Genomic DNA, 14256 nt, shown 5'->3' with positions numbered 1-14256 from the left:
GCCAAATACCTGTCCTGTATTCTGCAGCATTTGAAAGTATTGTCCTATGTGTGTTGCTTGTTTTGTAGTAATGTCCAGTGTAGTAGTACTGCTGGCATCATTAATATTTCCTCTTTTTTAAATTTTGGGTTCAGGAGATTTCAGCAGCATGAATTGATTGGCCACAAAATGATTCCCATTTGATAATAAAGTTTTTGCCAACCAGTGGCTTTCCAGTTGTGCAAATACAAGTACCAGCATGTTCCACCAGTGAATAGAACTTCATGTAGTTTTATAAAAGCGGGATAGCTAAATGTTACCTAGGAGATCTGCAGGTTTAACAGGGAACTCATATTGGAACATATTCTTGAACAGTCACCCTATTGTTAAATAACCACATTATATCCTTTTGGTTGGTAGGACTTTTTGGCATTTATATTTCCACAATAGCACTTGCCTAAAACTGATGCAGTGGTGGCAAATTTATATAATTTAAATTAAACTCATCTACTCGCACACATATACACACAGATATTGTTTGATATTCTTTTAAAACCATATAAAAAAAATAGGGTAACCCTCACAACGGACAATAAGGATTTACAAAATTAGGTATGATTATCACTGGGATTAATTTGAAATTAAGTAGATGCTGATTGAAATAGAAGGAGAACCCTCTGCACTTTATGCAGGAGGGTTTGCAAATTTTAGCCCGGAGGCAAGACTTTACTCTGCAGCCTACTAGGAATATTTTAAACTAAATAAATGCAGTACTTAATAGTTAATATATGTAGCAGTTTCATTTTAAGATGAAACTAAAATTTGTATGAAATGGCTAGGAATAGTCAAAATAATATATCACGAGTGAGTATAAGGAATATATATCACAAAACTGGAGATAAAGAGAGGGGGACAGCGGCGCACGGAGGATTGTCGGGGGGGACAACCCGAGAGAGAGCTGCTGCGCATGCGCAGCAGCTCCGTTTCGCCAGCGCTGTCCTATACAGCAGCCGCGGCGCTGTCTAAGAAGCGTCTGCGGCGGTGCTGTATACAATACAGCACCGCCGCGGACGCTTCTTTGACAGTGCCGCGGCTGCTGTATAGGACAGTGGTCACTTAGCGCAGGGGGGGGGGGTTTCTAGAGACTCAGAAACCCCCCCTGCGTGCGCCACTGGGGGAGATGGTGTAAAATAAGGGGGAGGAGGAGAAAGAGGACACTTCCATAGTGTAAAACTTTTTTTTTTTTTAATAGGACAATAGCACTTCACATTGAACATGTCAGAAATGAAATTCTGCTTCACATAAACCAGCTGACAGCTGAAATAAATCAGTACAATATAGTCAATCTCCTGTAGCGTTGAAAGAAATTTTTGTGCAAAAGGGGTTTCAATTATTTAAAAAAACTTGCACCAAAGCCACCCATTTCACCACCATCGTATCCCTCCTGACAAGTACAAGTTTTTGAAATGCTTTATTCCCTTTAAACAGTAAATATTTAATTTGTAAAGGTTGTGAAAGCACAAACTATCTATCTATACGCACACTTTTGCACCCAATATTAATCCAGAAATGTGATTACATTAATGCTTTACCACCAACTATTTCCTTGGCCCAGAAATCTTTATTCCATTCCTCTGTGTAACAGTACTCTGGCTACAGCACTGCTTTTGCTTTATATTTCAAGCTGATGTTACGAAGAGAAAGCACTCTCAAAGAAAAGTAACAATGATGTCATCTGTAATTCAACTTTATTCAACAGATTGGAAAGAAAATATAAATTTACACTTTTTTTTTTTTCTTTTATTAGCTATGCGCAAAATCATGGAATCCATCAAGGAGCACAGAGCACATTCTTCAAAAACAGTATGTATTTTCTGTTGAATTTTACATGCCATTTCAATAGTCTGCTGCTCACATAACATTAAAGTTTACTAGTATGAATTTTACAGAGTTTTATTACTTATTATTAGTGAAGCACAATGTATGCTGCCCACAATCCCATTATTTGCAGCCAGAGGGAAGCAGAACACATATGGGGAGACCCGGGACAGAAACCCTGCTGTATTTCTGTACCAGCTCAGCCCTGTTAAATTTCCTGCATTGTACCAAGTCTCATTCCTAGCTCCCTCAGCTGCAGTGAATTCCAGCCATACGGCGGTGAGGCGTGTAATAATATGTTGCTACAGAAATGATGGGTTTGGTGGGGGGGGTGTTGCTGCAGAAGTGAAGGTCGGATGGGGGAACGGGGTATTGCTGCAAAAGTGATTGTTGGGCAGGATGTTGCGGCAGAGGTGATGGGCTGAAGGGTGGTGGGGTATGCTGAAGAGGTGATGTTGGGGGGTGTTGCGGTGGAGATGGGGGGGATGTGTTGCGGCAGGACTAGAAGAAATGCATTATTTCCAATAGCAAATGACAATGGACATTTTTTGCTTTGTATCTCTAATTGGAAAACGGGTAGCTGAAAAGTTAGGACCGTATGAGCATGTAGATACTACACAAGAATCGTGCAAATTGATTCTTTTGCATTGTATGAAATATGTATTCAAACTCATACAGTGCATCCGGAAAGTATTCACTGCGTTTCACTTTTTCCACGTTTTTTTTGTGTTACAGCCTTATTCCGAAATGGATTAAATACCTTTTTTTCCCTCCCAAATTCTACACACAATACCCCATAACGACAACGTGAAAAGTTTTTTTGAGATTTTTGCAAATTTATTAAAAATAAAAAACTAAGAAATCACATGTACATAAGTATTCACAGCCTTTGCCATGAAGCTCATAATTGAGCTCAGGTGCATTCTGTTTCCACTGATCCTCCTTTAGATGTTCCGACAGCTTAATTGGAGTCCACCTGTGGTAAATTCAGTTGATTGGACATGATTTGCAAAAGCACAGAACTGTCTATATAAGGTCCCACACTTGACAGTGCATGTCAGAGCACAAACTAAGCATGAAGTCAAAAGAATTGTCTGTAGACATCCAAGACAGGATTGTCTCGAGGCACAAATCAGGGGAAGGGTACAGAAAAATATCTGCTTCTTTGAAGGTCCCAATGAGCACAGTGGCCTCCATCATCCATAAATGGAAGAAGTTCAGAACCACCAGGACTCTTTCTAGAGCTGGCCGCCCGTCTAAACTGAGCGATCGTGGGAGAAAGGCCCTAGTCAGGGAGGTGACCAAGAATCCGATGGTCACTCTGTCAGAGCTACAGCATTCCTCTGTGGAGAGAGGAGAACCTTCCAGAAGGACAACCATCTCTGCAGCAATCCACCAATCAAGCATGTATGGTAGAGTGGCCAGACGAAAGCCACTCCTTAGTAAAAAAAGCACATGGCAGGCCGCCTGAAGTTTGCCAAAATGCACCTGAAGGACTCTTGGACCATGAGAAACAAAATTCTCTGGTCTGATGAGACAAAGATTGAACTCTTTGGCGTGAATGCCAGGTGTTGTGTTTGGAGGAAACCAGGCACCGCTCATCACCAGGCCACTACCATCCCTACAGTGAAGCATGGTGGTGGCAGCATTATGCTGTGTGGATGTTTTTCAGCAGCAGGAACTGGGAGACTAGTCAGGATAGAGGGAAAGATGAATGCAGCAATGTACAGAGATATCCTGTATGAAAACCTGCTCCAGAGCTTGGCCTCAGACTGGGGGCGACAGTTCATCTTTAAGCAAGACAACGACCCTAAGCACGCAGCCAAGATATCAAAGGAGTGGCTTCAGGACAACTCTGTGAATGTCCTTGAACTTTTCACGTTGTCATTATGGGGTATAGTGTGTAGAATTTTGAGGGGAAAAAAAGGAATTTATTCCATTTTGGAATAAGGCTGTAACATAACAAAATGTGGAAAAAGTGAAGCGCTGTGAATACTTTCCGGATGCACTATATAGATCTTTGTGGAGATAGGTTTGTGATTGATTTAGTTCAAAATATACAGATAAAAATTGTCACTTTTTTTGAACAGGACAAACAAACCAAGACTGTAATTGATCTAACAGATGATGAGGAGCAAATATCAGATAAAGGTATTTTCTTATATCATTACAAAAGGCATGGCAGCAGGATGTGAACACTTTGTCCTATGACTCGTATCTGTAATCACATGCAGTGTCATGCAAACAAATGTTATAGCCGAGAAGCATTAATTGGTTATATTGAAATATTGTTTCTGAATTTATGAATGTACATTGGTCTTGCATGACATTGGTTGACACAGGGGTCAAGGGACATGGGGTATTATGTTTGTTCACTGTGTTTAGTAAATATGAATATTTAATGCAAATGCCCAACATATTGTAATAGCAGCGTCCAAGCTATATAGGCAGGAAAATATATTGCCTCCTTCATTGTATACATGGCCGAAATCCTTGATGGACTGCTTTCCACCTACTCTCCTCCTGTTTTTGCAATTATTTATTTATAGCTGTTTGTTTATTTGTATATCGCCACCATATTACATAGCTCTTTCTAGAGACTACCTACAGAGTATCACAGTATCTACAATCCAGGCTTCATTGGAATGCTACCAACCTATTAGAATACAGTATTTTATTTTCCCTGTGTACAGATTCCAGCAGGCCCTGGAGGCCACAGCAAGCTGACACTTCTACAAGCACCAGCATACTCCGACAACCATTTTTATGCTTGTAGATCACTTATAGATCTACAATCAATGGCATACCCAAGCCACTGCCAGAGCTTGCTGGTAACAGTAGTGTCATAACAAAACAAAAAAAAAAACACTTAAATCTATCTTTTATCTATGTATGACCCTAACATACCCTGGGGTCGTGTAACATTATGACATGAGCACGCTGTTTCTCTCCCAGATATTGCCGCAAGCAGTCCAGACTGTGAGCTGGTATCGCTTTTGGAGGACGTTTTCTGATCAGCAGCAGCATGGACCTTGCGCCTGGGTTTGAGCAGCCAAAATAGATATATGCCTCCTGACATTGCTTCTTCCACCTCTGGATGCGCCCTTACTATACTTGCCTGCACCTTTTCTTTTTCTCCAAGTTTAAAGAGTAGTAAGTGTAGGATGCAACTGAGTATGCATACGGATGCAAGCATCCTGCTTTACTTAAAAGCTTTGTATTTTCATGAATTTTGGTGGCATGTACCTAAAACAACTCCCATCTTCCTGTAAGTTCAAGAGATGTGACATCCATGTCTCACAAATCACAAACAATCCTTTTAACTTCTATTTATTTGCTTACTGTCTCTAGCAGCTGATCGTGTGAATCTAATCCTGGCCCTTCCCTTTCTCCAAATGGCAGTATTATTCAGTGAACCTTTCAAGCTTATGACTGTCTGTTGTCCATGTAAATATTAGTAGTCAACTGTAACTAAAGTGGATAAATGAGTTTGAAACTTTATGCATAACACTCATTATGTAATTCTTACAGAAAAAGGGCTTCTAAAATTGGAGATGCATATATTGACTTTCATGGATATTCAGTTTTCAGGAAACATGAGGACTAAAAGTAGGGGGGGTTTATGTAGAACATTCCATGGACTCATAAGTAACTCCTGTGTTTCAGCTACATTTAAATATTTAGCTGGTAAAGTTGTTTTTTTTTTTTTTTTTTTTAACTATTTCTAATCCAATTACTGCTGCCATAAATAGACACCCTAAAACCTCTCTCCAGTTCATGTACACCTTCTGGGTCACATTGTTTCTCCTAATACAAAAATTAGATGTGGGCAGCACGGTGGCCTAGTGGTTAGCACTTCTGCCTCACAGCACTGGAGTCATGAGTTAGATTCCCGACCATGGCCTTATCTGTGTGGAGTTTGTATGTCGTTCCCGTGTTAGTGTGGGTTTCCTCCGGGTGCTCTGGTTTCTACCCACACTCCAGGTGTTAATTGGCTGCTATTAAATTGTCCTTGGAAGCTCCAATGGGGCAGGGACTGATGTGAATGATTTCTCTGTACAGCGCGGCGGAATTAGTGGCGCTATATAAATTGCTGATACAAAAATGAGATGTAATCTGAATTGACTTGATCACCAAAACAGTAAATTATGCCCCCAATAAAATCTCTACATCAAAACCAACAAATTTCTCAACCAACCAAAAGCAATCTGAATTCATCCAATCATTTACAAATAGACTGGATCCTAGCATCATATGTCTTTCTTCCTGATAAATACTTTATAAATTAATAAGTTATCACTGTACTTGGAATAAAAATAATATATTCAAACCTCTAATCTAGAAATCTGCCATCTGTTTAAAAAAGAAGATAACATGATTTATTAGACAATGGCATACTTGTGGTTGTTAGTACAATTTTCCTCCAAAATGTATATGTGTAAGTACATAAATTGCTAGTCCAAAATGTATTGTAACATATTTTTTTCGACCTTATCTTTTGAGATTCAAAATTGGATGAAAAATTTTCACCCCCACGTGAAAATATTTCAGCCCCGCTAGTACCCACTCCGGAGCATGTTACGGTTGAAAAACTTCCAGATAAAGCTGTTGAAAAGAAAGAATTAATACCATTGAACAATACAGATGAAGCTTCTATTCAATATGACATGGAAGAGCGTAAACAATCCGTTCACAAATCCTCTAAATCAAAGGTAAGCTAGTAGCCCTTTTTTTCATCTAGTTAGATTGTGAGTGTGAAACTGGTGTTTGAGAAGCCACATATGGCCCTCTCCTTCCTTCCTTACGCCTCTCAGCCACTTTTAACTGGATACAGGGCCGGATTAAGGGAAAGGAGGCCCCTGGGCTAAGGGGGCCTCCATTTCCACGTGAGGGCCCCCCGTGATCCGAGCCACCCCCGCGGTGAGCCGAGCTGCCCGCAAAGCATTTACCTCCTTCTCCAGGCATTGCAGTCCTTCCCCGTCGCGCTGTACGCTCTTTACTGAGGAGATCTCGTGAGAGTGAGACTCACGAGATCTCCTCAGTAAGAAGACTACAGCGCACCAGGGAAGGACCGCAGTGAAAGTGCTCAGCAGAATTGATCGCGTCGGGGGCTTTCCCGCCCCCTACCGATCAATAATGCTGCTGAGCACTTTCAAGGGCCCCTGGATGTCCGAGGCCACTAGGCTGTAGCCCAGTTAGCCCTAGGGTTAATCCGGCCCTGACTGGATACAGGGCATTTTGGAAGCTTTGAGACATGCATTTAACTTTAAAATCTTAAAATGCTTCCTTATATACTTATATAGCCTCTTCATGTCCTAAATTAGTCATGAGAGTGAGTGATTTCACTTTCCGTGTTTTCAATAGAACCCATCCTATGCTCCATGATAAAACCTTTCACTCTCCATAGATTATACCTTTTCATATATATGGTCCTTGGTATGAAACGTGCATTAGATAAACCTATTTATTGACTTCAAATATATTTTGATATTACCTTAATTAATCTTTTTCCAGTGTAAATAAACTTAGTTTTTGTAACCTCTATTATGTAACCCTTCAGTCTGTTATTAATGAGCTCATCTGTCTCTGAAGCTCTACTGCTTACAAAGAGGTGCTCAAAACTGTACCCAGAGCCGTAACTAGGCAGGTGCGGGCGGTGCCGTCGCCCAGGGCGCAAGCCCAACAGGGCGCAGCAGCCCGCTACCTGCTTATGTGCCCTGGCTCAATGACAACCACATATAGCTGGCGATATAGCCAGCTATATCGCCAGCTTCCCACACACACAAAAACTCATTACCGACATTAGAAGCAGTGGAACGCATATGCGTTCCACCGAAAGCAGGAAGTTCGGCATTTGGAACGCATATGCGTTCCAAATGCCGGAAGTTCGCCAAGTTTCCTGCACAAGAACCTTAGCTCCCAAATCCACCTGCCACACAGAATACCTGCGCTGGGATGGGAGACCGCACAAGATATAAATTAGATACAGGAGACACACAGCGTGAGATTTCTACTGTGTCCTGCATAAAATCAATAATACCAGCTCCTATGATGTAGAAGAAACGAGATACAGAAGAAATTGCAAACAAAAGGACTGCAAGATTTCTTTGCCGAGAGGCAGATATCACAAAAAGGGGCAGATTCCTGCAGAGGGTGACAGCCGTACTCTCATGATTCTGACTCTGAAGAGTCATCTCTGCCAGATTTAATCACCCAAGTAGATCTAGCAGCATCGGACACAAGAGAATTAAAAAAGCTGTCACTGAATTGCAGACAAGTTTTGCTGGATTGTAATTTACGTTTTAGTCACCAGTTGACATGTGGCTTTCTTCGGATAGGGTCCAACATTCGTTATGGTTCCAAACATACAAGCACCTAAACATCTTAATGTTCTTCTAGTCTAAAGATGCAATATCCTAAGGCAACTGAGATAAAGCACCAATCTCCAATGTTATTAGGACCTAGTCTCTTTAATTCTACAGAGAAGAGCTAACGTTGCCTCAATTCATAGGGAGTATAATATAATCCATAAATTGGTATTTCCTTTTATCTGAAATAGAACTAAAGCTACTGTACTAAATATATAATCATACATATGGCTTATCATGCAATTGCAAATATGTGTAACATAATTCTTTCAGTAAAGTGCCAACCACACCCCCAAATTAGGTTGGCCACACCCATTCAGCAAATGTCGCTCCCACTTAGATGGGGGGCGCCTGTGCCCTGTCTCGCCCAGGGCACTAAAATGTCTAGTTACGGCAGTGACTGTACCCCATATTTCAGATGTCTGCCAACTAATGACATATACAATGGTAATAATATTTTTGCATCACATGCATTGATCTTCTTTTTTATGCATCCCAGGATTTTATGTGCCTTTGCTGCCGCCACCTGGCACTGGGCTAGTAAGGAATAAACTACTATTTGGAAAATTCTGTAATTTCTTCTTGTCAGCAAATTAAAGACTGTAGGCGGTGGTTAATTTGTCCTCTAATATGTAATGTGTAGTGGGCACTTCTATTTTTGTCAGTCTCATTAATTTACTTAATACTTTTTTTTTTTTTTAATGATATTTTACAATGACATTCATTATAATATGTATGTTTTCTTCTCGCACAGAATCCTCATGACTCAGTGGCCTTGCTGAAAACCCCACTGAAACCTGATCTTGGAATGCTGAAGCTGCCACAGAAGCCTGAACTAAGACTTGCTCAAGTGCAAAATCCCAAAGGCATTGCCCTGTCATGGAATGTGAAAAGTGTTGATCCTAGCTGCTCACCTGCTATTGCCTATTGTCTGTATGTTCATCAAGAGGATCCAAACAGAAAAAAAAAACTATGGAAAAAGATAGGTGAAATCAAAGCATTGCCATTACCAATGGCTTGTACACTCACACAGTTTGTTGATGACACAACATATTATTTTGCGATGAGAGCCAAAGATGCCTGTGGACGCTTTGGACCACTTTGTGATATACAGTCAACTACGGTAAAGCAACTAAACTCCTCAAAGAAAATATAGCTGGTCTGCTTTTTATAACTGCTGTGCAATGTACATGAGTAGTTTTCACTCATATTGAGTTTTGTTTGTTTGTTATGCTTGATATTTTTTAATAATTTGTTACTTGTGACGATTGCTATTCTACTGCACTAAGTTGTCCAGTATAGTTTTTTCTGTCCAGAAGCTGAGAACTTAAGTCTAGTATTTAGTTCAGAAACCCACAAAGCTTTTTTTTTAATGCTGCAGCATGATTAATGTGTGACTAAAGTATTTAGATGTTTACAATATCTATGCTTTAATATATTTATTTTTTATCATTTTGTTATTTTTTATTTCTTACCAGTGGTTGAAGTTGGGGTGTTTACGGTGGTTTGCCATACCACCACTTCTCCTACTGCCGTCATTGCAAAACTATTAAATTACATTCACTTACATTCCCATTTACATTTTTCATACCGCCACTTATAAATGTCCACTTCGATAATTGTTTCTTACTGTGAAAAAAGATTGAGCCGAGTGAATTTGATCTGAAAACCCCACTGAAACCTGATCTTGAAATGTTGAAGCTGCCACAGAAGCCTGAACTAAGACTTGCTCAAGTGCAAAATCCCAAAGGCATTGCCCTGTCATGGAATGTGAAAAGGTTCTGGTTTAAAGAAAAAAAATGTATCCTATAAAGGGGCAGATTCAAATCCCTGCGTTGTTCTTTAGACTACGGTAATAGCTGGACATTTTTACCGTTACAGTAATTTAAATGCTGATGTTTGCTCACAGTTCTGTGAGCCTCGATTAAAAATCCATGTTAAAATTACCGTAGTAACGGTAATAATGCGCAGGAATTGAATCTACCCCAAAGTGTTCTATTCAGGTGCTTGTAATGGGATTTAATTTTACAGTTTTAGGTCATTTTTACTACTACATCATGTAGCAGGTAAAGGGCCCCTCCCATGGGTCATCTTCCATTAGTTAGATGGCACTGCATGGATTCTATCAGAAGGCAGCTGCAGCACCTCAGTCTGCTAATCGCCACATTCCATCTCCTGGCTTCAGGTGACACAGGGAGCTGCAATGAGTGGAGGGATCCTCCACCAAGCGATATACAAGGACATGAAGGGGCTGCCCACTACCACCTCTCTGTAAGTTTAGCACGGACTGATGTTCATATTACATATTTTTTTTCTAAAATTTCTAACCATTTATATCAGACTTTTCATTGGTGTTACTTTTGGAAGTTAGAAAACACAACTATTAACAGATTACTGATCTGATTTGACAATCCTACATCCACTGGCCTTGTTAGCTTACTTATGCAGCCAAAATATGCAAATTAAGCAAACGTCGGCACTTATTGTATGGTGCCACATGCAGATAAATCAAAAACGTCAATGCAGCATCCATGACACAAAGGCATAGTTAAAAATACAATACATTAATAGAATGAAGAAATAGGTTTGTAATAAACAGTACATGATGTCTACTGTAAAATCTTTCCATCATTTATGCACTGAAGTGTGTAAGATTCCATCTATGGAGTAAACAAAACATACAAACTGTTTATTATACTATTAGGCCAGATTTGTTTAAAAGTTGTGATTTAACTAGCCTTGAAGTTATAACATGTAAATTCAACTAGCTTTGTATAAGAGAGGTACATGTAACATTCACAAATATATATATGTTGCTATGCTTTGACAGAATGTGAGATACATTATATGTGCAGATGGGTCCAAGCTATTCTGAGCTATTTTCTGGCTAAAGGAGGCCGATTGCTGTGATCTTTGCTGTATGTTTTCAGTTCTAACTTCTAATAAACACCTGAAGGTAAACATTAAAAATATTTATCGCATTGACCAGATGCACAGCGAACTTTCAAGCAGCAGGTTTCAGGACCATTGCTCTCCATGCTAGGGCAGCTCCCTCAGCCAAAGTCTAATCTGCTGGGACCACTCTGCGCTCTACACTGAAATTTCTTGTGAGCTCTCCAAATACTATGCTGGGATTTTTATTTTTCTAATTTTGATTTGTCATTGTTTTACTTTGGTAGTCGTATTTTGGTGTACAATTTATTTATGCAAGTCAGATAAAACAATCAACAAACATATACATATAAATCACATGTATCAAATATTGACATACATAAATGTTTAGACTTTTTTTTTGTCATAGTTTGTGGACTTTAATCGCATATTGAGGTCCATGGGTTTTAGCAACCTTAGTTTGCTTCTCTGTAACATGTAAGTTGCTCTCTGGATGTTGCAACATTGGAAGGACTTTCACAGAAATGGGGCAAGTCACTGACTGCGGTCATGAAATAAACTGCTGGCTACAGCAACAAATTGTGCATTTTTTTTAAATATGTATACACATTTTGATTTTTAATTTAATCAGTTTTAGCATATCTCTATAATGAAATGGTATTGATTTTCCATGAATGGGGCATTATGTCATTGTTTTTGCTGACGCAATTACCATCGTGTTTTGTTTTGTTTTTTTTTAGGTATCTGTGGAATTTTTTTATGCATTTTTAATTTTTTGCGCTTTGGTTCCACTCAATTTACACATTTAGTGTAGATATACTATACATCTTTTTTTTTTTTTTCTTTTTAGAATGTATGAGGAACTATTATGATGTTCTGTTCTATGTTAATGAAGCCCAGTATGTAGGAGTTTTTAGAACTGTCAACTATGCACACTTCGTATTGCAGTGTACAGGGGGCTTGGTATCTTGGCTACAAATTTCAATTGGGGCAGCTGAAACGCAATATTTGAATTTTTATTTGTACAAATAAAATGGACTTTTAATTCATATATTTCTTTTACAGATTCTTTTAATATATTACATACACATGACTGGTGATTGCTATTTTGTAATATCACATGCCCTGCTAATAATAATATACACAGTCTCCTGTAGAGCAACTATTATGTAGCACCACTAATTAATACTATATAACTATATATATATATAGCTATATACACACACACACAGGGATACTCTGCACTCTCCAAACACATAATTAATGCTATATCAAGTACTGTTCTATATTAAAAACAGGGAATGTTAGTTCCACATATTGCAATATATGTTATATATAATTTTATTACTGGTGAAAGTTTGTGGCTACCTGAAGATTACTGTGATTATCAGTCAATTAGGTGGACAGGACATGTAGGGCCTGATTTATCAAGGAATGCAAAACAAACTTATTGTAAATTTTTATTTTTTTTGTGTATTTTAAAATACACATATCAGGTATATGCTCATCCATATTCAACAAGGATTGTTTTGAAGATAGGTCTGGATAAATATGGGTCTAGGTCTGCTCTGTTCTAACAGACAAGCCACTGCAGGATACGTCCAATACATAGATGTGGAATATAAAGTCACAAACGAAGGAAAAAAAAATAATGTCACCTGTTCATAAAAGTCATTAACAAAACATTAAAAAAAAAAAATATTCCCATAAAATACATTAATATGTTCTTAATGTTTACTGTACATAAAATTATTTTTAAAGTTGCTCCTGATACCAAACATTCTACCTTGTCTACATAGCCATCATCACTGGTAATCTGCACCTACACCAGACTTGTAGCTGGTGCAAGTGTTATAACTGAAAAACACTTACTTTAGCGATGCCCAGAATTTGCATCAGACGCTGCTGCTTGCACTCAAGCTTGGCACACCCTAACTATACAATGACTACATGCCCATTCCCCCGCCACATTCCACACCTGAAGTCATAGGCTGTAGTTTGGGTCCTTTGCTCTCAAAGATTAATTGCAGTGTTCTCTAGTGTATGGTTGTTTCTGGGCATGCGCAGAGCTATTTTACGCAAAAAAACGCACATATCAGCATTAAGGTGCCTTAATGAATCAAGCCCGTAGTCACCAGAGATCCAGATACATTTCCCACAGACAGAGTCCTCCTGTATGCTGACAGTTGAAGACACTAATGATTCTACCACATAACTGGGCCACTTTCTAATACTATTTAGCAGTTCATCACAGTGGTCAGGTGTTTCTGCATTCTCCCATAAAGGGTTAAAAATGTGTGTGGCCACACCTATATGCAATACAATAGGAAGCTCAATGAGGAGCTGCTGAGGCGGCAGGATATAAGAAAAGACCTGTTGGAAATAGACAAGTGGTCTGCCCTATAGGTCTGGAATCCACCAGAGAGCATCTTAGCCCATTGCTGAGGAGAAGGCCCAGTGAGGCCATTGTGTGACTTGCAAGAGGCAGACAAGAGAACCTGTATAGAGGTAGATTACAGTACCAGGCTGAGGAGAGTGTGGTAAGCGGTCTGCCTGCCCACTGGCTAGAGAGGAGTCAAGCAATGCGCTGCATGGGGCCTACATTTTCGTTATTTTCAGATTCTGGATTACTGACAACTAAATCACTTTTAGGTTTACTGTCTGAGTGATGGAGACCTTTAATTTTGCACCTACACAGTGCTTCACTGACAAAAGCCTACTACTGGAGTTAATTCTTAAAATTAAATAACTACCAGCTCTTTTATTTTTTTCCATTTGAGAAATGGAACTTGTGGGGTTCCTGGAATCCCTCTTGGGTGCACTAAAAACAAAGTTTTTATTTTAGATACATAGTTCCCGAATACCATATATTTAGAATGTAAACCATATTTATGCATTATATGAAATAAGTAAAAGTTTAGTTTTTTCTTTTTTATATAGAATTACTGATTCTGCCCTTTCTCCCTCCGCATGTGCACCACAAATATACACTGATCAGCCACAACATTAAAACCACCTGTCTAATATTGTGTAGGTCCTTCTCATGTCGCCAACTCCACTCAAACCCATTGAGACACGTACTCCACAAGACCTCTGAAAGTGTATCTGTCACCAAGATGTTAGCAGCAGATCCTGTAAA

The 14256-nt window shown here is 39.2% G+C and overlaps 1 protein-coding gene across 3 annotated transcripts in view; it reads left to right on the top strand.

Moving 5' to 3' along the window:
* The window catches only part of ATF7IP2 (activating transcription factor 7 interacting protein 2), a 52217-nt gene extending 40051 nt beyond the window's left edge, over positions 1 to 12166 (top strand). For all 3 annotated transcript variants that reach the window (XM_075179823.1, XM_075179824.1, XM_075179822.1), the window contains 4 exons: positions 1787 to 1842; positions 3948 to 4008; positions 6361 to 6569; positions 8980 to 12166. In XM_075179823.1, the coding sequence (XP_075035924.1) occupies positions 1787 to 1842; positions 3948 to 4008; positions 6361 to 6569; positions 8980 to 9381 (728 nt within the window). In that variant the 3' untranslated portion in view covers positions 9382 to 12166. The remainder of the gene's footprint in view (positions 1 to 1786; positions 1843 to 3947; positions 4009 to 6360; positions 6570 to 8979) is intronic.
* The last annotated feature ends 2090 nt before the right edge of the window (positions 12167 to 14256 follow it).

This window comes from Mixophyes fleayi, chromosome 7, assembly GCF_038048845.1.
Source record: "Mixophyes fleayi isolate aMixFle1 chromosome 7, aMixFle1.hap1, whole genome shotgun sequence".
Lineage (NCBI taxonomy): Eukaryota > Metazoa > Chordata > Amphibia > Anura > Limnodynastidae > Mixophyes > Mixophyes fleayi.
The sequence above is the reverse complement of the archived record's forward strand: the minus strand, read 5'-3'. Positions and strand labels throughout refer to the sequence as shown.